The sequence below is a fragment of the Bubalus bubalis genome, chromosome 1 (assembly GCF_019923935.1).
Source record: "Bubalus bubalis isolate 160015118507 breed Murrah chromosome 1, NDDB_SH_1, whole genome shotgun sequence".
NCBI lineage: Eukaryota > Metazoa > Chordata > Mammalia > Artiodactyla > Bovidae > Bubalus > Bubalus bubalis.
This window is the reverse complement of record NC_059157.1, coordinates 198,095,214-198,122,185: the sequence shown is the minus strand read 5'-3', so window position 1 is coordinate 198,122,185 and position 26,972 is coordinate 198,095,214. Positions and strand designations below refer to the sequence as shown.

Sequence of the window (26,972 nt, the reverse complement as noted above, 5' to 3'; positions counted from 1 at the left end):
CCCGCCAGACCTGCCCTCTTCTGTCACTGCACTGGGAGCCTCCTTAGCACTAGCTTTTTAAATAGTTCTGGGCAGGATAGGATGTGCTGGTTAATGCTCTCTTGAACAGGGCTCAGCCTTTCAAGCCTCTGGTTTGAACTGTTGGAGAGAAGAGCGAATGGAGAGAAGAAAGGCCTGTGCCACAAGCCTGCTCACGCCCAGCTAAACGAGATGCACACTGCGCCCTACCTTGAACAGGAGCTCGCTGGTGTCTTTCGCGCTGTAGAGCAGTCTGACTGTCCCCATCTCATACCCCTGTCCCTTGCCTGCCCGCTCTCTGAGGAGGTCGGCCGCGTGCCGCAGGATGGAAAGCAGGGGGTTAATCCCAACGCCTCCCGCGATCAACACGAGGTTTCTGGAGGCGTCCGTGGGCTGCGGGTCGAAGAAGAACTCCCCCCCGACTCTCACAGCCACCTCAGAGTCCAGGGTGCACTGCGGGGGACAGAGAAGAGACTTCAGTCCTCTGTGGCAAAGGCCTTACACCAAACGCTCGCCCGTAGTAAGGCTGAGTGTCCGCCCCCAGTGTGTCTATCAGTTTCTAGGCCCATCTTCGCTCACTCACAGTGGCTGCAGGGCCATGAACTGATTCCACTCGCCCATCACCCAGGCCGTTGCGCGTCCACCTTCGTGACGCAGGTGGCACAGCCACACCGGATGGAGACAAGGAGGCCTGCCTCAGGGACTCTGCCACGTGCTGAATTTCTGGGTGATGAACTAGCTGGCTTGTGCAGACAGGCCCTGGGCCCAGGGGACAGCCTGGAAGCAGGAGGTGAGGACCACTCCCACCCCTGCAGGCAAAGGGGCTACGCCGGGTAAGGACAGTTACACCAGGGTGACCATCAGAGCTGCACACGCTGGCTCTCCAGGGGGACCACGCTACCCCAACGGGGGCATTCTGGAGGGTGTAACCGTGATCTGAGGAACCCAGCTGGCATTTAGAGGGCGGTGCCCGAGATGCCGGATGTGAACGCGGGTGTCCCAAAGCTGCTCCTACTAAGCAAACGGCTAAACCTGCAGGAGATCCATGGGCCGGTTTCTGTGGGTAGTTTGATGCCAGCCATCCGGGGGGCATTTACACCACAGGAATCAGCAGATACAACAAATGAGGACTTCTTAACATCAGAGAGCAGGTCTGACAGCACAGTGTGATCTGCAACGCACATAGGCTGCCCTGCATGTCTTTCTGAATGGTCCTCAGGACGTTCATGGAGGTGAAACCAGTTCGCAAGGATCTGAGACTAGACCCTAACTCATTTCATAATAAAAACTTGGAGTATTTGCATGGATCTAATGTCACCTGAATTTTCCAGAATGTTACTGCCATGTAGACTGTACGGTGCTGTGTCCAAAACTTTACCAAGCATGTTCACTGTTCTAGAAAACCGGATCCGAGGGTGCAGCACACATGGGTGGTCCTGTCGCCAGGCGACAGCTGTGCACATCTGCATTTGCAGACGTGTATTCACACGCGGGGATCCTACGCCGAGCAGCAGGGGCCCGACCGACTGCCTCAGGCTGCCTTCTAGTTTCCTGGGCTTCCCTGGTGGCTCAGCTGGTAAAGAATCCCCCTGCAATGCAGGAGACCTGGGTTCAATCCCTGGGTTGGGAAGATCCCCTGGAGAAGGGAAAGGCTGCCCACTCCAGTATTCTGGCCTGGAGAATCCCATGGAGTGTATAGTCCATGGGGTTGCAAAGAGTCAGACATGACTGAGTGACTTTCACGTCACTCACCATTTCTATGCTGAAGCACAGTCTGATTATGGATCACTTTCCTTTGCTTCTCCTTTGTATTATACTTTGTACTATAGACAGCATATTAAAAGACAGAGAGATTACTTTGTCAACAAAGGTCCGTCTAGTCAAGGCTATGGTTTTTCCAGTGGTCATGTATTGATGTGAGAGTTGGACTGTGAAGAAAGCTGAACGTGGAAGAATTGATGCTTTTGAACTGTGGTGTTGGAGGAGACTCTTGAGAGTCCCTTGGACTGCAAGGAGATCCAACCAGTCCTTCCTAAAGGAGATCAATCCTGGGTGTTCACTGGAAGGACTGATGTTGAAGCTGAAGCTCCAATACTTTGGCCACCTGATGCAAAGAGCTGACTCATTTGAAAAGACTGAAGAAAGATTGAAGGTGGGAGGAGAAGGGGACGCCAGAGGATGAGATGGTTGGATTGCATCACTGACTCGATGGACATGGGTTTGGGTGGACTCTGGGAGTTGGTGATGGACAGGGAGGCCTGGCGTGCTGTGGTTCATGGGGTTGCAAAGAGTCAGACACGACTGGCTGACTGAACTGATGATGTGGTTTTTTTTTTTTTAATGTACCTGATTACATGAACTCTGAATTTCATTTCGGAAATGGAAGGGGGCACTGGATCTGGCAGTGTTGAGAACCCCTAGTTTGGAGAAAAGCACGTTGATCTAGGGGTCAGAAGGCTGAATCTGATTCAGAGCCCCTAGGAATCAGCAAGCCCGTGTGCTCCTCAGAGCCTCTGCTGCCACACCTGGAAAATGGGCTCCCACCCCCGTCCTGCTCACTGCCCCTGGGGTGCGGTGGGCATCGCACGACACTGTGGGGAGGCCCCTGGCAGCAAATGCCACATGGAGGGTGTTCTGGTCATGTGGCTGTAACAGAAGAAAAGACGCAGAGGCGCCTGCCTCCTTCTTTCCTGTCACCAAAGGAATCAAGAATCTTATATTAGGGGCATTCCTGATCAAATCAACTGAGTGGACTCCCTCCTAAGGATTCTGAAGGCCAATGCTGAGCACTCACCTAGCACCCTGCTCGACAAGTATGCAGTAAGTACTTTTTGATATGAATTTAATTTGGGGCTCTATCACTCAAAGAGTTAAAATTTAGAAATCTAAGAAAAAATGAAAATTCTTTGAATTCACAAATAGTTTGGTCAAGAGCTGCTAAATGAATGGAAATCCTCTCTCTGAGTGGGGGGTGGGGGGTGGGGGTGGTAACTGAACTTAACTATTCTTAACTATTAAACCTAGATAGCATATTAAAAAGCAGAGATATTACTTTGCCAACAAAGGTCTGTCTAGTCAAGGCTATGGTTTTTCCAGTGGTCATGTATGGATGTGAGAGTTGGACTGTGAAGAAAGCTGAGTGCCGAAGAATTGATGCTTTTGAACTGTGGTGTTGGAGGAGACTCTTGAGAGTCCCTTGGACTGCAAGGAGATCCAACCAGTCCATCCTAAAGGAGATCAGTCCTGAGTGTTCATTGGAAGGACTGATGCTGAAGCTGAAACCCCAATACTTTGGCCACCTCATGCCAACAGTTGACTCATTGGAAAAGACCCTGATGCCGGGAGGGATTGGGGGCAGGAGGAGAAAGGGACGACAGAGGATGAGATGGCCGGATGGCATCACCGACTCGATGGACATGAGTCTGAGTGAACTCCTGGAGTTGGTGATGGACAGGGAGGCCTGGGGTGCTGCAATTCATGGGGTCACAAAGTCGGACACGATTGAGCGACTGAACTGAACTGAACTATTTTAAATATATAGGAAATTTTTACATGAAGGATGGTATATGAGTTTTCATTTTTGACAGAATAAATTAGCAGCAAGGGCACATTCCATTAGGAATAACTAAAACCTAGGAACTGCGACACTGGCTGCCACGTGCTTTTAAAACGCTGCTTCCCTACAAGTCTCGAAAACAGAAATGTGCAGAGGCTTGACCTAGCGACAGCAGCGGAGCTAACCCCTGTCTGCCCCTCCCCTCCCCTCCTGCCTATAGATCTCTCTCTTTATCTGTAAAAATCGAAGAGTAAAAGAGGCTAAGAAATGGGAGAGAAGATATTTTATCCAATGGTCACCTTCAGCATGTTTAGTGATGACAACAAGCAAAGCCTTTAGGTTCTTGTTTTTAGAAACCAGAGTATTTTCAACTCTAAAGTTGGCAAGAAAATGTGCCCCAGGGAAAAATAATACTCAAGAAGCCTGTTGTCTCTTTAGTGACAAGATGATCTTCAGGAGATCTATCTCCTAATTTGCTAGCATCTGGAAAGAATCAAAAGCCATCTTTGTCTTTTGTTGATCAATAAAAACCGCCAGGGTAGCAGGAACACGAGACTTAAAAGTACTGTAGAGTATAAAACACAAGCACGTAAAGGGACATTACTTCCAATTACATGGCAATGTATCTAATTTGGGTATAGATTTTCTACTTGTGAAATAAACAACTTTTTCACAGCAACTGGAGCCCAGCACACAATAGCTGTCTAGAACCCTTTACCCTGCCAGGAGCTTGAGCCAAAGTAGATACAATAAAGGAAGACGTTTATGGCACTTTATTCCACGTCCCAGCAGAGCAGCCTGCTGCCACCCAGACACTCACGTGCCGCTATTGTCCACTCTGATAGCTTAATAAAGACAAATCCTCAGGAGGAAAACAGCCACGTGAGAACGGTTCCAAGAAAAACCTGACTTCATAAAGGCTGCCTGCAACTCCCACTGGGCAGAGCGGAGCAGGCACCACGATTAGGATGTGCATTCAAGCAACGCCACCTGGAGATTTTCTACAGCCTCTTAGAATAAGTTCCTTCGTTGAAACGTCAATGAGCCATGAAACCAAGCAGGGAGCTACGGACCAGGACCAGGTCCAGGTTACGTGGGTGGCCGACGGCCGGAGGCGGCGCGTGGCACTGCGGGCCGGGGTGGCTGAGCTCCTTTTATCAGAGCTCGGGGCACAGGGCGCCCCTGCCACTCCCGCCCCCAGGGCGTGTGTTATCAGTTCAGGATACATTCTGGAGATAGCAGTAGGGGAAAATCCACAGAGAATCTAAAAAGGAACGAGGTAGCCGAAGCCACACCAAATGAAGGACACAGAAGGTCGCAGGGAACAAATGTGACAAGATGCACTTCCCATGGAAACGCTAAGGCAAGCAGCTGAGGATGTGTCTAAACTGACACAATGTGCGTGTAAAACCTAAGAATATATTTTTTATGCTGCTGTAGGTTTAGAAATCTTTTAGTTTTTAAAATTATCTTCCAGTAACAGTTTTTTCTTTTTGTTACAGTTTGATGAATTTTAACACAAACACAGAGAAGTGCAACTACCACCAAAACCAAGATACTGAACAGTCCCGCTAGCACCCCCAAACTCCACTTTGCCATCTATCCCTTTCTGCTCCCACCCTTCCCCGCTCTACCCCATCAAGCACTGATCTGTTTTTATTGCTGTGTTTCTGTCTTCCAGACTGTAGCATAAATGAGACTGGCTTCTTTCACGCAACACAGCGCCCCTGAGAGTCACCTACGTTGCATTGTGCATCAACAGCTGATCTGTTTTTACTGCTGAATAACAAATACAGGCAGACCTGGGAAACACTGCAGATCCGGCTCCAGACCACTGCCATGAAGCACTGAGTCAAGAGTGCCTGCCTGTGCACGTTCAGTCATGTCGGACTCCTTGCAACCCCATGCACTGTAGCCCGCCAGGCTCCCCTGTCCATGGAATTTTCCCAGCGAGAATACTGGAGTGGGTTACCATTCCCTTCTCCACGGGATCTTCCTGACTCAGGGATCAAACCTGCTTCTCCTGCATTGGCAGCCAGGTTCTGTATCACTGGGCCACGTGGTGGAACACAGCTGTTGCTTGGTTTCCCAGTGAGTATAAGTTATGCTTACACTATACTTTAGTCTTTTAAGTGTGCAATAGCATTATGTCTTAAAAAAAATGCACATACTTTAATTTAAAAATACTTTATACTATTAACACTAAGCTATAGCAATCAAAACAGTTTTGTACTGGCATAGACAGACAGATCAAAGGAAAAGGTCAGTAAGCCCAGAAATAAATCCACACTTATAGCCAATTAATTGATGACAAAGGAGGCAAAAACACACAGTGGAGAAAAGACAGTCTCTTGACCAAAGTGGTGCTGGGAAAACTGGACAGCTGTATGTAAAAGAATGAAATAATAACGTTCTCTAACACCGTCCAGAAAAATAAAACCTCAAAATGGATTAAATACCTAAATGTTAAGACCAGATGCTATAAAAGTAGAGGAAAATATAGGCTACTCTCTGACAGAAATCAGAGCAATATTTTCTTGGATCTATCTCCTAATGGAAACAAAAAACAAAAGTAAAAGAATGGGACCTAATTAAAAGCTTTCCTTTGCATAGCAAAGGAAAACATAAACAAAAAGACTACAGGAAAATATTTGCAAATGCTGCTACCAACAAGGGTTAATTTCCAAAATATACAAACAGCTCATACAGCTTAATATAAAAAGGAAAAAAAAAAATTAAAACACGGGCAGAAGACCTAAACAGACATTTCTCCAAAGAAGACATACAAATGGCCAACAGTCACATGAAAAGATGCTCCATATCACTAATTACTGGAGAAATGCAAATCAAAAAACTACAATGAGGAACCACCTCACCTCACTCCCGTCAGAATGAGTGACGGGAAAGTCTACATCAGAAAGTCTACAAATAAGAAATACTAAATAGGGTGTTGGTGGGAATATAAACTGATACAGCCACTATGGAGAACAGTATGGAAGGTCCTTAAAAACTAAGACTAGAGCTCCCATATGACCCTGCAATCCCAGTCCTGGGCATATCTAGAGAAAACTCTAATTTGGAAAGATACAGGCACCGCTATGCTCACAGGAGCGGTATTGAGTCGCCAAGACACGGGAACAACCTAGCTGTCCTTCAACAGATGAATGGATAAAGAAAAGGCGCCACACAAATGCAACGGGCTAGTAGCAGTAGCAGGTCAGTCGCTCAGTCGTGTCTGACTCTTTGCGACCCCATGAATCGCAGCACGCCAGGCCTCCCTGTCCATCACCAACTCCCGGAGTTCACTCAGACTCACGTCCATCGAGTCAGTGATGCCATCCAGCCATCTCATCCTCTGTCATCCCCTTCTCCTCCTGCCCCCAATCCCTCCCAGCATCAGAGTCTTTTCCATGAGTCAACTCTTTGCATGAGGTGGCCAAAGTACTGGAGTTTCAGCTTAGCATCATTCCCTCCAAAGAAATCCCAGGGCTGATCTCCTTCAGAATGGACTGGTTGGACTTCCTTGCAGTCCAAGGGACTCTCAAGAGTCTTCTCCAACACCACAGTTCAAAAGCATCAATTCTTCAGCGCTCAGCCTTCTTCACAGTCCAATTCTCACATCCATACATGACCACAGGAAAAACCATAGCCTTGACTAGATGAACCTTTGTTGGCAAAGTAATGTCTCTGCTTTTCAATGTGCTGTCTAGGTTGGTCATAATTTTCCTGCCAAGGAGTAAGCGTCTTTTAATTTCATGGCTGCAGTCACCATCTGCAGTGATTTTGGAGCCCCAAAAAATAAAGTCTGACACTGTTTCCACTGTTTCCCCATCTATTTCCAATGAAGTGATGGGACCGGATGCCACGATCTTAGTTTTCTGAATGTTGAGCTTTAAGCCAACTTTTTCACTCTCCTCTTTCACTTTCATCAAGAGGCTTTTGAGTTCCTCTTCACTTTCTGCCATAAGGGTGGTATCACCTGCATATCTGAGGTTATTGATATTTCTCCCGGCAATCTTGATTCCAGCTTGTGCTTCTTCTAGCCCAGCATTTCTCATGATGTACTCTGCATAGAAGTTAAATAAGCAGGGTGACAATATACAGCCTTGACGAACTCCTTTTTCTATTTGGAACCAGTCTGTTGTTCCATGTCCAGTTCTAACTGTTGCTTCCTGACCTGCATACAGATTTCTCAAGAGGCAGGTCAGGTGGTCTGGTATGCCCATCTCTCTCAAAATTTTCCAGTTTACTGTGATGCACACAGTCAAAGGCTTTGGCATAGTCAATAAAGCAGAAATAGATGGTTTTCTGGAACTCTCTTGCTTTTTCGATGATCCAGCAGATGTTGGCAATTTGATCTCTGGTTCCTCTGCCTTTTCTAAAACCAGCTTGAACATCAGGAAGTTCATGGTTCACGTATTGCTGAAGCCTGGCTTGGAGAATTTTGAGCATTACTTTACTAGCATGTGAGATGAGTACAACTGTGCGGTAGTTTGAGCATTCTTTGGCATTGCCTTTCTTTGGGATTGGAATGAAAACTGACCTTTTCCAGTCCTGTGGCCACTGCTGAGTTTTCCAAAGTTGCTGGCATATTGAGTGCAGCACTTTCACAGCATCATCTTTCAGGATTTGGAATAGCTCTACTGGAATTCCATCACCTCCACTAGCTTTGTTCGTAGTGATGCTTTCTAAGGCCCACTTGACTTCACATTCCAGGATGTCTGGCTCTAGGTCAGTGATCACATCATCGTAATTATCTGGGTCGTGAAGATCTTTTTTGTACAGTTCTTCTGCATATTCTTGCCACCTCTTCTTAATATCTTCTGCTTCTGTTAGGTCCATACCATTTCTGTCCTTTATCGAGCCCATCGTTGCATGAAATGTTCCGTTGGTATCTCTAATTTTCTTGAAGAGATCTCTAGTCTTTCCCATTCTGTTGTTTTCCTCTATTTCTTTGCATTGATCGCTGAGGAAGGCTTTCTTATCTCTTCTTGCTATTCTTTGGAATTCTGCATTCAAATGCTTATATCTTTCCTTTTCTCCTCAGCCACAAAAAAGAATGAAATAATGCCACGTGAAGCTACATGGATGGACTTGGAGATCATCGTATTAAGCGAAGTAAGTCAGAGAGAGAAAGACAAATATCACATATCACATATGAAGTCTAAAAGATGATACAAAAAATATATTTACAAAACAGAAACAGACTCACAGACATACAAAACAAACTTATGGTTACCAAAGGGGAAAGCAGGGGAGAGAGAAATGAGGAGTGTGGGATTAACATCCATGCACTACTACAATTAAGACAGTAAACAAGGACCTTCTGCGCAGCGCAGGGAACTGCATTCAATGCCTTGTAATCAGCTAGAAGGAAAGGGGTCTGAGAAAGAATGCACACGCACTTATGAACAGCTGAGTCACTGCTGTGCATCTGAAACTAGTACACTGCTGCAGATCACATTAATAAAAAATTTCTTCATAGAAAGAAACCTTTATTGCTTAAAAAAAAATGCTAACAAACATCTAACAGCGCAGGGTTGCCACAAATTCAATTATCAGTTCAGTTCAGTTGCTCAGTCGAATCTGACTCTTTGCGACCCCATGAACTGCAGCACGCCAGGCCTCCCTGCCCATCACCAACTCCCGGAGTTCACTCAGACTCATGTCCATCAAGTCAGTGATGCCATCCAGCCACCTCATCCTCTAGCGTCCCCAAGAAAACAATTGCCCATAAAGTGTAGTAAAGTGGAACACAGCACAGCAAGATCTGCCTGTGTGCTGTCTGAATGCATCGCAGCTCCTTCACCCGTTCGCCTGCTGAGGGACGTTTGCATTGTGTCCAGGCTTTGAGGATTATGAATAGAACCCCTATAAAGATTCACGTTCAGATTTCTGTATGAACAATTCTTTTGTTTCTCTAGAATGAATACCCAGGAGTCACACTGCTAGGTATTACAGTCAAGAGTGTATTGGGTTCACATGAAACTGCAGAAGTATTTTCCAGGACAGCTGTAGCCCTTGCGCTCCCGCTGACACTACAAGCAACATGAGAGTTCCAGTTGCTCCACGTCACTGGCATCACTTGCTATGGTCGACACTTTAAATCTCAGACATTCTAACAGGTCTGCAGACGCAGCCACTAGGCATGGTTCTCACCTGCATTTCCCTAGTGATGGATGATGTGGGCTGCCGTTTCACTGCTTACTTGTCATCCTTATATCCTTTTTAGGAAAGTGTTCAATCCTTTGTCCATTGAAAAATTAGGTTTGTTTTCTTTTTGCTGCCTTTTGAGTTCTTTATACATCTGGATACAAGTCCTTTGTTGGATATCTAATTTGCAAGCGCTTTCTCCTAGACTGTGGCTTGTTTTTTAAACTTCTGTTAATAGTGTATTTTGCAGAAAAAAAAAATGTTTATTTTGATTAAATTCGATATATAAATCTTTCCTTTTATGCATCTTGCTTTCTGTGTCATGTCTAAGAACTATCTGCCTGCCCTGCTGTTCAGAATATTTCCTATGTCTTCTAAAACCTTATAGTTTTACATTTTAGACCTTATACCTACAACATATTTTAATTTTGAATATAAAGTGTGAGATCTAGGTCAGGGTTCTCTGTTTTATTTTTGCATATGGACAGACAACTACTCAGCACTGTTTGCTGAAAACGTCACTGCTTCTCCATTGAGTTTCTTTAGCACCTTTGTCAAAGTTCAAAAGGTTGTATGTGTCAGTCTATTTCTGAACGCTTTAATTTGTCCCTTTGATCTGTATGCCTACTCCTTCACCAATACTACACTGTATTGATTATTGTAGCCTTATTTTAATCTTGAATTTGAGCAATATGATTCCTCACACTTTAGGCTTCTTTTTCAAAACTGCTTTTGCCATCCTAGTTTCTCTTCCATATAAATTTCAAAATCAGTTTGTCTGTATCTACAATATTTGCAATACAGCACACTCTGTTTTGTGATCCCAGGTGGCTCAGTGGTAAAGACTCTGCCTGCTAATGCAGGATATCTGGGTTCGGTCCCTGGGTCAGGAACATCCCCTAGAGGTGGAAATGGCAAACTACTCCAGTACTCTTGCCTAGAAAATCCCATGGACAGGGGAGCCTGGTGGGTGGGCTACAGTCCATAGAGTTGCATAGAGTCAGACAAGATTTAAGGACCGAGCAGGCACGCACCCATTCTCCTTTCCGGTAAAGAGGAGAAGAAAGTGCCTGGGATGGGATGGAGATGGTTGGTAAGTAAAGAAGGGCACAGTCTAGAAATGAAGGGGATGGCAGTAAAAAAAAAAAAAAAAAGACAAGGATCAAAAATCAAGAAGACAAATATTTTCTGAGCTCACTCTTTGTTATCAGAATTCTAGTAGGTAGTGAGGAGCAGCATAGGGCTGTGCTGAGTCCCACAGTGAACCATGAGTTATTAGCAGCAAATGTGGACTCCGTCTCAGACTCAAGAGTGAAGAGCTTTCCAGAGACTGAAATAGAGAGGCAACCGCCCCACGGGTTTAGCAGTGCTCAGGTCTGGGCAGGAAAAGTATGTAATCAGAGACTGTTTTCCCCCCACATAATGAGAGAATGGTAGCTTAGTTCCCTTCATTTAGGATAGCGAGGGTGAAATAATCTGATTGATAGAATTACAACTGACAAGACACCCAGAGAGCCAATTTTCAAAAACTTACGTATAAAGTAAAATGCCTTAATTCTGTAGTAGGATTCACCTGAGTACTGTCTGCTGACCCAGAAGGGATCTCCCGGCCCCAGGGCACCCTTGCATCACCCTTAGTGCATCAGAATGATTCTGCTTCCTGGGGACCTCCTTGGTGGCCCCGGTTTAAGACCCCACCCTCCACTGCGTGGGGTGCAGGTTCTGTCCCTGGTTGGGGAGCTGGGACCCCACACGCCACGTGGCACGGCCAAAAAGTAAAAAATAAACAAGCATGCTGCTCCTGCACCCCTCCTGGGATCTGAGTTCCGGACGGAAGGGAGCTCTCTGTGAGCGTGTGCCCTGTGCGCCCAAGCCTGGGTTCCTTGCGTGCATTAAGTGAGCTGACTTTTGTGAGAGACAGAGAGCCCAGGTCTCCAAGTTTAAACAGAGGTTTGCTCACCTGATTGTGGATCCAGAGAGCAGGAGGGTGGTTTGCATGTTTCACTGCCAGTTCTATCATTCTCTCTTGTTCCAGCAGCCTAGGGCTGGAGCATATTGAGAACCCACCAACCACAGAGACTCCTGGGATAAAAAAGTCAACCCTAAAAGGAAAGGCAAATAAATTGACTACTGTTAATGCAATTTTTAAAGTGCAAGGTAAACACAAACTTTTGGCTAGAATGACTAAGAAAAAAGGAGAAAAAATATAATTACTAAAATAAAGAATCAAAGATGGGACATTATCACCAACTTCACCAAAAAAAAATTTTTTTTTTAATTATAAAGGAATTCTATGAATGACTAACTGTAAGACACAAAACTGGCTAACTCAGATGAAATGGATGCATTCCTAGAAAAACACAAACTACCAAACTGGACTCTAGAAGAAACAGAAAATCTGAACAGATCCATAATAAATGGACCGAATTAGTATAATTTAAAAATTTCCCACAAGGGTAAGTCCAGATGGCAGCAGAGGTGAACTCTGAAGAAGTTGAAGAAACATGTGAAGAAGAATTAATGCTTATCTTTCACAAATACTTCCCCCCAAAACAGAAAAAAACACTTTCCACTTCACTCTACCATGTCAGTATTATTCTAATACTAAAGCCAGACAAAGATATCACTAAACTACAGATCAACATCCCTTATGAATACAGATGCAAAATTCTCAGGAATATTGATTCAACATCTGAAAATCATCAATGAATTAAACCACTTAACACAATAAAGGACAAAATCCATGTGATCATCTCAACAGATGCAAAAACGGCATCTGACAAAATCCAACACCCTTACATAATACATATACTCAACAAACCAGGAATAAATGGTAATTTCCTCAGCCTGATAAAGACAACTACAAAATATCTAATCATCAGATCAGATCAGTCGCTCAGTCGTGTCCGACTCTTTGTGACCCCATCAATCGCAGCACGCCAGGCCTCCCTGTCCATCACCAACTCCCGGAGTTCACTCAGGCTCATGTCCATCGAGTCAGTGATGCCATCCAGCCATCTCATCCTCTGTCGTCCCCATCTCCTTCTGCCCCCAATCCCTCCCAGCATCAGAGTCTTTTCCAATGAGTCAACTCTTCGCATGACGTGGCCAAAGTACTGGAGTTTCAGCTTTAGCGTCATTCCTTCCGAAGAAATCCCAGGGCTGATCTCCTTCAGAATGGACTGGTTGGATCTCCTAGTAGTCCAAGGGACTTTCTAGAGTCTTTTCCAACACCACAGTTCAAAAGCATCAATTCTTCATCAAGGTCATAACTTTCCTTCCAAGGAGTAAGGGTCTTTTAATTTCATGGCTGCAGTCACCATCTGCAGTGATTTTGGAGCCCAGAAAAACAAAATCTGACACGGTTTCCACTGTTTCCCCATCCATTCCCCATGAAGTGGTGGGACCGGATGCCATGATCTTCGTTTTCTGAATGTTGAGCTTTAAGCCAACTTTTTCACTCTCCACTTTCACTTTCATCAAGAGGCTTTTGAGTTCCTCTTCACTTTCTGCCATAAGGGTGGTGTCATCTGCATATCTGAGGTTATTGATATTTCTCCCGGCAATCTTGATTCCAGCTTGTGTTTCTTCCAGTCCAGCGTTTCTCATGATGTACTCTGCTGCTGCTAAGGTGCTAAGTCACTTCAGTTGTGTCTGACTCTGTGCGACCCCATAGACGGCATATAAGTTAAATAAACAGGGTGACAATATACAGCCTTGACGAACTCCTTTTCCTATTTGGAACCAGTCTGTTGTTCCATGTCCAGTTCTAACTGTTGCTTCCTAACCTGCATACAAATTTCTCAAGAGGCAGATCAGGTGTTCTGGTATTCCCATCTCTTTCAGAATTTTCCACAATTTATTGTGATCCACACAGTCAAAGGCTTTGGCATAGTCAATAAAGCAGAAATAGATGGTTTTCTGGAACTCTCTTGCTTTTTCGATGATCCAGCAGATGTTGGCAATTTGATCTCTGGTTCCTCTGCCTTTTCTAAAACCAGCTTGAACATCAGGAAGTTCATGGTTCACATATTACTGAAGCCTGGCTTGGAGAATTTTGAGCATTACTTTACTAGCGTGTGAGATGAGTGCAATTGTGCGGTAGTTTGAGCATTCTTTGGCATTGCCTTTCTTTGGGATTGGAATGAAAACTGACCTTTTCCAGTCCTGTGGCCACTGCTGAGTTTTCCAAAGTTGCTGGCATATTGAGTGCAGCACTTTCACAGCATCATCTTTCAGGATTTGAAATAGCTCCACTGGAATTCCATCACCTCCACTAGCTTTGTTCGTAGTGATGCTTTCTAAGGCCCACTTGACTTCACATTCCAGGATGTCTGGCTCTAGGTCAGTGATCACACTATCGTGATTATCTGGGTCGTGAAGATCTGTTTTGTACAGTTCTTCTGTGTATTCTTGCCATCTCTTCTTAATACCTTCTGCTTCTGTTAGGTCCATACCATTTCTGTCCTTTATCGAGCTCATCTTTGCATGAAATGTTCCTTTGGTATCTCTGATTTTCTTGAAGAGATCCCTAGTCTTTCCCATTCTGTTGTTTTCCTCTATGTCTTTGCATTGATCGCTGAGGAAGGCTTTCTTATCTCTTCTTGCTATTCTTTGGAACTCTGCATTCAGATGTTTATATCTTTCCTTTTCTCCTTTGCTTTTCGCTTCTCTTCTTTTCACAGCTATTTGTAAGGCCTCCCCAGACAGCCATTTTGCTTTTTTGCATTTCTTTTCCATGGGGATGGTCTTGATCTCTGTCTCCTGTACAATGTCACGAACCTCCGTCCATAGTTCATCAGGCACTCTATCTATCAGATCTAGGCCCTTAAATCTATTTCTCACTTCCACTGTATAATCATAAGGGATTTGATTTAGGTCATACCTGAATGGTCTAGTGGTTTTCCCTACTTTCTTCAATTTAAGTCTGAATTTGGCAATAAGGAGTTCATGGTCTGAGCCACAGTCAGCTCCTGGTCTTGTTTTTGCTGACTGTATAGAACTTCTCCATCTTTGGCTGCAAAGAATATAATCAATCTGATTTTGGTGTTGACCATCTGGTGATGTCCATGTATAGAGTCTTCTCTTGTGTTGTTGGAAGAGGGTGTTTGTTATGACCAGTGCATTTTCTTGGCAAAACTCTTATCAGTCTTTGCCCTGCTTCATTCCATATTCCAAGGCCAAATTTGCCTGTTACTCCAAGTGTTTCTTGACTTCCTACTTTTGCATTCCAGTCCCCTATAATGAAAAGGACATCTTTTTTGGGTGTTAGTTCTAAAAGGTCTTGTAGGTCTTCATAGAACCGTTCAACTCCAGCTTCTTCAGCGTTATTGGTTGGAGCATAGACTTGGTTACTGTGATATTGAATGGTCTGCCTTGGAAACGAACAGAGATCATTCTGTCGTTTTTGAGATTGCATCCAAGTACTGCATTTCGGACTCTTTTGTTGACCATGATGGCCACTCCATTTCTTCCCTGAAAGGCTGAAAATTCCCCACCTGAGAAGAGAAACAAGGCAAAGATGTCTGCTCTGACCAATTCTACTCAACACTGTACCAGACATTCTAGCCAAGGCAATTAAGCAAGAAAATGAAATAAGAGGCATCCAGATTGAAGAGAAAGAAGTTGCAGATGACATAACATTATATATAGAAAATCCTAATGAATTTACTATAAATATAGCAGAACTAATAAACAACTTCAAATAAAGTTGCAGAATATAAAAGAATAAAAACCAACTGTACTTTTACCCACTAGCAATGAACAATCTAAATGTGAAATTAAGAAAAAGTCCTATTTATAATAAAGTAATAAAATAATTGGGAATAAACTTCACAAAAGAAGTGTAAGACTTATACACTAAAAACTACATTATTGAAAAAAAAATCAAAGAGATCTAAATAAACAGAAAGAAGATCTAAATAAACAGAAAGGCTTCTTATATTCATGGACTGGAAGACTTAATATTAAGATGGCAATAGTTCCCAAATTGATCTACAGATTTACTACAATACTTATCAAACCCTAGCTGGTTTCTTTGATAAGTTGATCATAAAACTGATATGAAATTCAAGGAGCCTAGAATCATCAAAATAATCTTTAAAAAGAAGAATAAATTTGGAGGATTCACACCTTCTGATTTCAAAATTGCTTTAAATCACAGTAATGATGACACTGTGGTACTGGTGTTGGGACAGGCAGGTATCAATGGCAAAAGACTGAGAATCAAAACATAAACTTAGTTTTACGGTGAACTGATTTTCAACAAGACTACCAACACAATTTAATGCAAAAGAAGAGTCTTTTCAGTAAGTGGTGATGGTTTTATAATAATCTATAAAGGAAACAGAATCTGAAAAAGAATAAACACACACACGCATATGATTGAATCACTTTGCTGTACACCAGAAACTAATACAACACTGAAAATCAACTATACTTCAATTAAAGAAAAAAAGTGCTAGGACAAGTGAATAGTAACTGGAAAAGAATAAGGATGGACTCCTACCTCGTACCATATACAAACATTAACTCTGGTTAGATCACAGACCTAAATATAAACATTAAAATTATAAACTCAGACTTACACAGGAGTAACTCTTCATGGCTAGCTACTTAGAAATGACACTAAAACACAAAGGTCAAAGAAAAACTGGAGAAACTAGACTGCATAAGATGAAAAATTTTGTGCCACACACTTATGTGTAGTACATACCATCCAGACAGTTAAAAGATGACCCTTGGAATGGGAGAAAATATTTTTGAATCATGTATATAACGAGTAATTTGTATACAGAATATAGTAATAAAAAGAAAATTCAAAACATGGGTAAAGGGGGCTTCCCTGGTGGCTCCGCGGAAAAGGACCTGGTCTGGGAAGACCCCACAGGCCAAGGAGCAACTAAGCCTGCGTGTCACAACTCTGGGCCTGTGCTCTAGGGCCTGGGAGCCACAGCTCCTGAGCCCACATACTCTGGAGCCTGCGCTCCACAGCAAGAGAAGCCTCAGCAATGAGAAACACATGCACCACAACTGGGAGCTCCTGCTCCCCAAAACTAGAGAGAAGTCCACACAGCAACAAAGACCCAGCACAGACAAATAAATAAATAAATAAAGTCACATTTCAAAAGTGGGCAAAGGATTTGTACAAACATTTCTCCAAAGATGATACATAAATGGATAATAAGTACATGAAAAAATGCTCAACCTCATTTGTCATTCAGTTCAGTTCAGTTCAGTCGCTCAATTGTGTCCGACTCTTTGCGACTCCATGAATCGCAGCACGCCAGGCCTCCCTGTCCATCACCAACTCCCGGAGTTCACTGAGACTCACGTCCATCAAGTCAGTGATGCCATCCAGCCATCTCATCCTCCGTCGTCCCCTTCTCCTCCTGCCCCCAATCCCTCCCAGCATCAGAGTCTTTTCCAATGAGTCAACTCTTCGCATGAGGTGGCCAAAGTACTGGAGTTTCAGCTTCAGCATCAGTCCTTCCAAAGAAATCCCAGGGCTGATCTCCTTCAGAATGGACTGGTTGGATCTCCTTGCAGTCCAAGAGATTCTCAAGAGTCTTCTCCAACACCACAGTTCAAAAGCATCAGTTCTTCGGCGCTCAGCCTTCTTCACAGTCCAGCTCTCACATCCATACATGACCACTGGAAACAGTGTCAGACTTTATTTTTTTGGGCTCCAAAATCACTGCAGATGGTGACTGCAACCATGAAATTAAAAGACGCTTACTCCTTGGAAGGAAAGTTATGACCAACCTAGATAGCTTATTGAAAAGCAGAGACATTACTTTGCCAACAAAGGTCTATCTAGTCATTTGTCATTAGGGAAATGCAAATCAAAATTACAATGAGCCATTACGTCACACTCACCTGGACGGATGGCTGATGAAAAAGACAATGGCAAGTGTCAGGATCTGGAGAAACTGGAACCTTTGTACATTGCTGATGGGAATGTAACATGGCCTTGCTACTTTAAAGAACAATTTGGCAGTGCCTGAAAATGTTAAGATGTGACCAGCAATTCTACTCTGAGGTATATACTAAAGAAAAAAGAAAATATATATCCACTTAAAAATATGCACACGAATGTTCATAGCAGCATTACTGATAACAGCCTAAAAGTTCCAAAACAAGCTAAATGTCCACCAATTGATGAATACGTAAACAAAGGCGGTACATTCACAGGATGGAATGAAGTACTGAAACATGCCACACACAGATGAGCAGCGAAACTGCGTTAAGTGAAAGTGACGTCGCTCAGTCGTGTCTGACTTTTTGTGACCCCATTGACTGTAGCCCATCAGGCTCCTCTGTCCATGGCATTTTCCAGGCAAGAGTACTGGAGTGGGTTGCCTTTCCTTCTCCAGGAGATCTTCCTGACCCACGAACTGAATCCGGGTCTCCCGCATTGTAGACAGAGGCTTTACTGTCTGGGCCACCAGGGAAGTCAAAGAACTGAAAGAAGTGAAGGAAGCTAGTCACAAAAAAAGACCACATACTACATAATTCCATTGACACAAAATGTCCAGAATAGGAAAATCCATAAAAGACAGGAACTAGGTGCCTAAGGGTGAGGATGGGAAGTGAATGATATTCAGGGCAGAGTTTCTTTCTGGGATGATGAGAATATTCTGAAAGTTGACTGGCTGATCACCGTACAATTCTAGAATATACTGTGAATTCAATTCTGTGAATATACTAGAAATCACTGAACTGTACCCTTTGAATGGGTGAATTTTATGATACGTTTATCTCGATAAAAGAGTTTCCTGAATGTGAAAAAGAAATCAACAAAAACTCTCTTGCTGGCATTTGACCACCTACACTGAATAGGCTGACGCAGCCTCCTAAATCCTGACAGTCTCACGTTGCCTTCTTCACTCCTAAGCACGCGCCTAGAGTGGAGAACTCTTGTGAGTTTCAAGCCATCAGTAACTGCACGCCACAAACTTTTTTTGGGTGAGAGTTCTAGGAAATGCAATAAATCTAGTCACATACCAAGGCAAGAGAAATTTACTACAAACTGAGACCGCAGAAAATTCCCATCCCCATGTCCATGAAACTCATCTATCCATAGAGCTGTTCCTCAGCCATCGAAGAAGGACAGACAGTATAATTAAAAAAGGCGACAGTCATCCCTGATGTCCTCCCCTGATCTGATCTATGGCCTTAGAAGCTGTTCTCTTCTCAACTCTGGCCTTAGGTACCTGGTCATTTTTCAGTCTTAGAAAACAAGTTCTGGGCAGGAAGGGCTCCAGAAAAGGTCCCCAGGTTATTTCTGCCCGTATTTACTTCCTTCTTTCCCATGAATGATTTCCCTTCCATTTCAGACAAGATACAAAATTTAAAAGACTATAGTTAACACTTACTAATACCGTTGCTATATGCTTTCAGAGAAGAGGTGAATGGCATTTCCATAGCGTCTATGTTTAAAAAAAAAAAATCTCTGAGCTATTTTTGCTGCTTTATTTCCTGAACGATAGCACCCTCTGCTGCTTGACATTGATAGAGACCTTTTTCTCCAGTAACTGAAGGGGAATCCCTCATCTCTAGTAACTCTGGAAACCCTCCACCTTTAGGAAAAAGGACTCCTTCATGAAATGCTACAGAAGAACCTCATCTGAATAGGCCTAAGAAAATATGCACAATACATAGTTAGTAAAATATCTTTCCAAGAAAGAGTAAGTTTTAGACACACACACACACACACTCACGCACGCACCCTGTTAAAAATGCTGTCCTTCGCAGAGAGTACATGAAGAGCAGAGAGAAAGGGCCTGGTTCTGCCGCGAAGCACGCATGTCCACATCTAGGGTGACACCGGCAGCCCTGTCCCGCCCCAGGGCCAGCACACAGCAGGCGCTCGGGCCACAGCCGAACAACCGCGCTTCCCCGAGATCCCCACTCTCAGCTGCCCGACTCAGCACACACGACAGACAGCCTCCGTCTGCCGACCATGCACAGGCACGGAGGCTGGTGCTGGCGGTAAAAATGCAAGTCTGTCTTGGCTCCCTCCCTCACAAACCTCCCTGATGGGAGGAAGATTAACCTGATGGCTCAGCAGGTAAAGAATCTGCCTGAAATAAAGGGGACACAGAAGACCCCTTGGGTCTGACCCAATCCCTGGGTCAGGGAGATCCCCTAGAGGATGAAATGGCAACCCACTCTAGTATTCTTGCGCAGAGAATGCCATGGACAGGAGAGCCTGGTATCCCACAGTTCAGAGGATCACAAGAGTCAGACGCGACTGAGCATTAGTGTGAAAGAATTCACTTGGGAGAGAGAAGGCGGCGTCACTTGAGATGCGTCTGGAAGCTCTGGTGCTTAGCGCAGACTCCTGCGTAGCTCCAACATGTGATCCTGATTTTATCAGGTAAATACTAAGACAGCTACCACATTTTATTTTAAAAAAAAAATCTGCTTGGGGGTGGGTGGGACATGCAGAGGGGAGGGGAGGGGAGGAAAAAGAAGTTAATTCCACCAGGGATGGAAGAATCAGGAAAGACTTCACAGAGGAGTCTTGAAAGACAGCGCTCATCAGACAGGCCGTGGAGGAGGACACCATCTGCAGGGAGACTCCCAGGAACGCGGCACCGCCTACACGTGGGCCTGAGTCGGGGCTGCGGCGCCGCCGTGCTTACGTCTGCAGTGCAGCTGCCCTGCTGCAGGTGGGGGAGAGTCCTAGCTCTCTAACCTGGCTCCTCTCACCTCATTACCCCGAGCACTTTCAAGCATGAAATCCTGTTATCACGTATGAAGTCAGAGACACAGCCTGCCCCACTCAGAAACGCGTCGCCTGCTCCCCGGTGTGTTCTGCACACAGCCCGGGCGTGCAGCGGGCACCAGAGGCTTGCGCCTGCCCACTCCTCGCAGGCCAGCTGCTCTTCCCACAGCAGCCTCGGTGCACGGGAGGCTGGCGAGGAGCTCAGACTGTCCCCGGGACCTCAAAGACACTCCTCACAGAGGACGTCACCAGCACAGATGCTCTCTGACGGCCTGAGCAAAGCACTGGCTACAACAGACACCCAAAACAAATGCATAAAGTAAACATCAGGCACTGTGCCAAATGCCTGACATATCCTACAACACCAAAGTGTTACCCTTTCCTCTTCAAGGACATGGAAACCGAAGCCCAGAGCAAAAAGGAAGCCGCCCACCTTGCAGAGCCGGCAGGTGGGAAGGCAGAGCGGCAGACTGGGATGCGTGACCCAGCCCCTGGGATGGACCCGCCCACAGCACCAACACCCCAGGTACGCTGAACCTGGCAGCCCCGGGCACTCATGGGCAAGGGGAGACTGTTGGGGCCACGTCCAGCTCCATCCTTCCCCCCTCAGTCGGGGGAGCTCCAAGCAAGGTCCAGAGCAGGACTCCCCAGGGAGCCGCGTGCTAAGCTGTGAGCTCCTGGTGGGAGAAGCCCAGAAGGTTCAGTCCTGCTCGTGCGGGAAACGGGTCTGAAGGAGTTCTCCCTTTCTCTCTGGATGGGATGGTGTGAGATCTGAGAGCTGTGTCCCAGTACAGGAACCCCAGCAGCCAACAGCCCCGGAGGACCATGCCTGGTCTAGGCTGGGAGTGTCCACCCGAGGGTCAGGGCCCAAGGCTGCAGAGCGTGCACTTGCACGCTCAGAGGCGGCTCCGCACCTCCTCTTGGAGCGTGGCAGGCATTGGCGTGGGCCACCAGTCCAGAGTCCAGGGACGAGGGGTCATGGCCCAGCGGGTGCCCTCCCCCTGGCTCCAGCAGCTCTCCCTCCGACCACTCCAACCCCGTGAGTGCACGGCAGCCCCCTCCTCTCTCCCCTCAAGTGCCACGTGGGGTGACGGGTGAGCCAACCATTTAAGAGAGCCTGCGAGCAAGCCACCCCAGCGACAGTGCCGACGGAGCAGTGCCCACCACCTTGGTAACCACCAAGTCACACGGCCAAAGGGCTCACAGTGTCCAGAGCCGTGCAGAGAGGCAGTGTTAAGGCAGCAGCCTTCTCAAGAAGACGGTCCAGATGCCAGGGACGAGTGACTGACTCGCCTGGCAGGGAAACATGGACCAGCTGGAGCTGACCCCCGCCCCACACCGCCCTCTGTCCAGCATGCACTGAATCAGCGCCCGCCTGGACGGGGCTACCAGAGCCATTCAGTGACACGGCGTACGCAGCACCACGCTGAGGAGTCTTCCACTGAGGCTCACGGGGAGACCCTATTTCTGTGCATATCGCTAGGAAATGATGACATTTTCTTACCATGCTCACACGCACACCGCGGGAGCAGCAGGATAACCAAGGCACAGGCTCTGTAATCGGGACACCGGGGTCAGAGTCGGCACCATTCCAAGCGGAAGGCACACAGATAACGGTGTGCACAGGGCACAAACGCCTCTCCAAAAGGGAAACGTGCAAAGACAGATCCTTATACTCGAAGTCCGCACTGTTCAATGCAATAACCGCTAAACCAGTTTTGAAGGGTAAAAACGTTGCCAACCCCCCCTCGAAACAGCCCAAATGCACTTAATATGTATCACTGAACATGTGCAAAGATTGCAGTAAATTGCTTCACAAGCGCAAATTATTGCAATCAGCATCTTGTTTTCTGGTTCTAAATTCAAAGCAAACTATTAACACAAGCCTGCTAACTCTTGCTATTATCACACATCCTCCTCCTAACAAAACCACATTTCCAGATGGACTGCCAAAATTAGTCAAGTGGCTCCTAAGAAAGACGACCAAGATTGACATGCCAGAAACTCATTTAGAAATGAAAGCTGGATTTAAATAAAGGAAACAGACACCCAAACACACCTTTCCTAAGGAAATATGGGTTGCGGTCTTTACTATCCAACTTCCACAGCTGCTCAGTGAGGCCCTTCGCGGGAACACTGGGACAGCTGGGCTGCTCCCGCGTCAGCATACTGACCAGCCCTCGGCCATGAGCGTGATGCGGGCTGGGTCCGATGAGGGGGGAGCGTCCTGCTAACAAATTCAGCAAAAGCTATTTCAACTCAACCCAGACAAGGCGTGAAGGTTGCAGAATTCAGGCGAGAGGGTGGGCACCTCTGTGACAAGACTGGTTGCCATAACCAGTTTCAGACTTCTGCGTTTACTAGCGTTTGACATAAAGGCTGATTTTTTAGAAATGTATCCACCCCCAGCAACACATAAGTGAAGCAGAGGAGACGACTGCCGCGCGTTCTATCGGCAGCCAGGCCTGCAGAACAGAATCGACTGTCAGAGCTGTCGGGTCCGGACTACGACCAGCCGCTCTGTCTCCCTCTGGAAAACTCAAGGCAGCAACGTTCATCTACGGCTGAGAGGCTCCCGGGCTCAGAACCAAGGTGGGCCCTGAGGCTAGGAAAGGAATCAGGTTCTCCATGCCAGAAGAGGCTCAGGCTGAAGGGAGACACCCTAGAATTCCTCTTCCCCGGGAGAAATAGCAGTCACAGAAGTCCTTCCGAGAAGGAAAAAGCAGCTCTGGTGTCTGACAGCACCTGGACCACACATGCTGAGGAAACAGAAAAGCCACTTACCACTGGCCAGCCTTAAAAGAAAAGTCTTTATCGGCGACGAGCAGGCGGAGCCTCTTCACCGATGGGGACTCGCTAGCCACTCCACACACCTTGGCTGCTGAAACGACCTGGAACCAAAAGATGATGCTGGCTGAGGTTAGGGGCACTCAACTCAGAAACAAACTCGCTTTCTAGTAACTGCATTTTTTTTTTAACTCTACAAAGATGTAGTTTTCAAAAATTGCAAAACAAGGTAAAGCATACTTTGCTTCAGAATTCTGCCTACCACCAGATGAACAACTTTCAATTATTTTGGGAGACTTGCTATCATACTCACTGAATTTTATTCTGCGTATAAAAACTGTCTCTTACGGGGACTGTTTAACAAGCGTGTGTTTGCCGAGTGTGCAGCGTGTGCCAGCACCAGGCTGGGGGCTCTGGAAAGAGCGGTCCCCCCGCCAGCCCCGTGAGGCCCTGCCTGCAGCCTGACTGCCCGGAGCAAGCACGCTAACGAGCGCCACGGTCAGCCGCAAGCCTGGTTTGTCCTGAGCCTGCCTAAGTCCAAGTCACGCTGACTTCAGAAATGAAAAGCAAACACTTAGAAACTTTGTGTTCAGCAATTTTGAAGAGCAGACTGTGTCTCTGCTGTGACTCTAAGAACAGACAACAAATTGGATGTGCACTCCCTGTGTCTTTGTTTTCTTCATTTATCTTTTCCAGTTCATTTTTATTGTATTTTACAAGATACAAACAGTTCACAACCTTCAAACAGCAATGAAAACAGCCTTTTGCTACAGGTTGCTGGAGAAGAACTGTTTTAAATGACGTGTCTGATCTTCAGAAAACTCTAAAAAGGCCTGAGTCAGGCCCTCTTCAGTCCAGTGTCATCCATGCCCCACATTCCTCAAGCTCCACATGGTTCTACTTCCAACACCTTGTTTCTTCCGCCTTTGGGTCTCTCCTCCTCCCAGAGCTGGGACTTCTTCACAACAGGAGAGAGAAGACAGTAAGGCTCCCGCCTCCTACTGCTTTGGGCTCCACGTCTGGCAGCAAATCCCACCAGCAGCCGGCGTCCAAATACAGACTTTCTGCCTGTGTTACCGCTCCGCTCCACCAGGGGGCGCCCCGGGGCTTGGTCAAGGTCAGGGGCCCTCCCCTCCTAATGTGAGCTTCAGTTCAGTCGCTCTGTCATGTCCGACTCTTTGCGACCTCATGGACCGCAGCACGCCAGGCCTCCCTGTCCATCACCAACTCCTGGAGTTCACCCAAACTCATGTCCATCGAGTCAGTGGTGCCATCCAACCATCTCATCCTGTCGTCCCCTTCTCCTCCCATCTTCAACCTTTCCCAGCATCAGGGTCTTTTCCAATGAGTCGGTTCTTTGCATCAGGTGGCCAAAGTATTGGAGTTTCAGCTTCAACATCAGTCCTTCCAACGAATGTGAGCTCATCCAGCCCCTTTTCTCCAGTAGGACCAAGTCTAGTCAAATGAGCAGTGGGAGACAACTCCTAAAATTCCACAGGAAAGCTCCAGATGCTGGTGGTCTCCCTGACCGCAAAGCACCTCTGAAAACGTGCTGGCTCTCTCGTGCTCCCGTAAGCCCCGCCACTGAGGACCTTTCTCAGCGTTCTCACCAGCCCTCTCTCCTGTCCCTGAGAGCACGTCGGGTCGGCTCTGCCCTGCGGAGCCTCGGCCTGCGCCTGTGACCCCGGCCCCACCCACCCTGCTGAAAGGCTGCCTCGCTCAGCTCCCACCAGCCTTCCCCCACATCCAGCCTGCCCCCCGGACCCCCCGACTCATCAGACATGATGCCCGATGCTAGCGGCCCGTCCTCAGCAGCTCAGCCGACAAGAGGAAGCAGCAGAGGGTGGCTGTTTGCAGCCAGGGTCCCACAGCCACAGTGCGGCTGCGTAGCCTGGCTCTACCACGGGCCAGCCGTGTGAGCCCGGGCGCGTGTGTGAGCCCAGCCCCTCAGCTCGGCAACAGGAACAGCGTTGATGCAAAGCCTGTGTGAGTGACACTGCTGCCCCGAGCAACTGCTCAGTGAGCGTTCACTGCCGCTCACTACACTGACGGGGGCGAGCCCACCAGTGTGCTTCTGCCCTGACAAGGCGATCCCACACTCGGCCCATGCACCGCCGCACAGGCCACGTCATCACTGCCCCCGCACAGGGCCTCGAAGACTGCGCGCCCAACCCCAGGGGGCGCTTCTCATGGGCAGCAAGCACGGTGGCCTTGGAACCAGTCTCCACCTTATTTTGCTAGAACCAACTTAAAAGCCATACTGTCTTTATTTTGGAAATCCAGCCTTTAACCCCAGAATCTACTGATAATCTTCTATCCAACAAAACCTTCCCTGCCCCCGTGACGTTCTCGGGGCCCACGGTCACCGGGCTGCTGCCTCCTGTGACTTCCCCCAGGGCTAGGGGGCATCTTCTCCGACAACCAAACTCAACGCCCCGCCTCAGTTCTCAGCCTCCCTGATCTCTCTGAATCGGACACTTCCGACTTCCTCTGCACATCCCGAGGCCTCCCCCTTGCCTGGGACATGGGACACGGAACTCCCCCGTCCCCCCTGCCTCCCTGACCTGGTCCTCCTGCCCCTTCTCTGCTCCTCCCCCCACTCCTCACCAGGAGCCTCACCCCTGCTCGCTCTCCACCTTGGGGTCAAGGCCCTCAAGCACTCCCAAAGCTACTGTCCCTTCACCCCAACGCGGCATTCCTTTTCTGCCAACTGCCAGCTCACAGCTACACTCTGTGATGACAGCCAACATCTGAGGGGCATTAGCTCAGGTGTACTCCAGGTTCTGAGGCAGATGTTTAATGTACATTAATTCATGCAGCTAATACAGATAACCATATTCCCCCCCAAGAGACAGGACTATTACCCTCCATTCTGCAGAAGAGCAAACAGGAAGGCTGGGTGATGTGCTCACGATCACTCGGGCATGGGTGAGCCCAGAGTCACAGCCAGGTCTGCCTGGCCCTTGACCGCCTGAGAGCTCTGTCCCAAAGGCAAAGGCACTGACACGCACGGCCGCACCCACACGCTCCTTCCTCCCACAGCCCTTCTGGAGCCCGGGCCGAGGTAGAGAAGGCTGTGCCTCACTCAGGGGCCCTGCCAAAGCAGCCACCTCCCACCTCTGGGGCTTCCGTTCCGGGTCCACCCAGGACTTAGCATGTCAAACCCACAAGGGGCACAGGCACACACAGCCTGGCTCGTCCCTGATGCCGGAGCCAGCTCCATGAGCTCCCCTCACGCCTCCTCCCCTGGCTCACCCACCACCACCCTGAGCCAGGAATCCCACTCTTCTTGCTTGAATTTCTGTTGTTTCCGCCTGTCTATCCTACTTAGCACGTTTTATGTAAATAGAAATATTCATGAACATATCTTTTCCACACACAAACCAGAAGCCTCCTGCAGGTAGGAGACAGAACCGACATCTAGATCAACTCCCCACCTTAAGCACAGAGCTAAATGCATAGTTAACAGTCAGTAAATATCTGCAGAATGGATCAAAACTCTAACTCAAAGTGACCTAAAACTGGTTTCTAAAACAAAGGTTAGTAGAAATTCAGGAGCTTTTTATGGTCAAAACAGAAAGGAAAAAAGGAGGTGGGAGACCATTAAAGAAAGCCTGGCCTAGTTCATATTCAAAACACAGAAGAGGGCAGGGAAGACGGGGAGTTTTTCAGTGGGATAGGACTCTTCATTTGCCACACGCTCTAAACATCTTATTACAAAGACAA

At 46.9% G+C, this 26,972-nt stretch overlaps 1 protein-coding gene across 18 annotated transcripts in view; it reads right to left on the bottom strand.

Annotated features, from left to right (window-relative positions):
* The window catches only part of OXNAD1 (oxidoreductase NAD binding domain containing 1), a 51,002-nt gene that overhangs the window by 1,872 nt on the left and 22,158 nt on the right, over positions 1-26,972 (bottom strand). For 16 of the 18 annotated variants that reach the window (XM_044948683.1, XM_044948685.1, XM_044948691.1 and 13 more), the window contains 3 exons: positions 23,244-23,350; positions 11,688-11,829; positions 229-471 (listed from right to left, as the gene is read on the bottom strand). In XM_044948683.1, the coding sequence (XP_044804618.1) occupies positions 229-471; positions 11,688-11,829; positions 23,244-23,350 (492 nt within the window). The remainder of the gene's footprint in view (positions 1-228; positions 472-11,687; positions 11,830-23,243; positions 23,351-26,972) is intronic. The other 2 variants (XM_006048749.3, XM_025294212.2) reach the window with 1 other exon arrangement.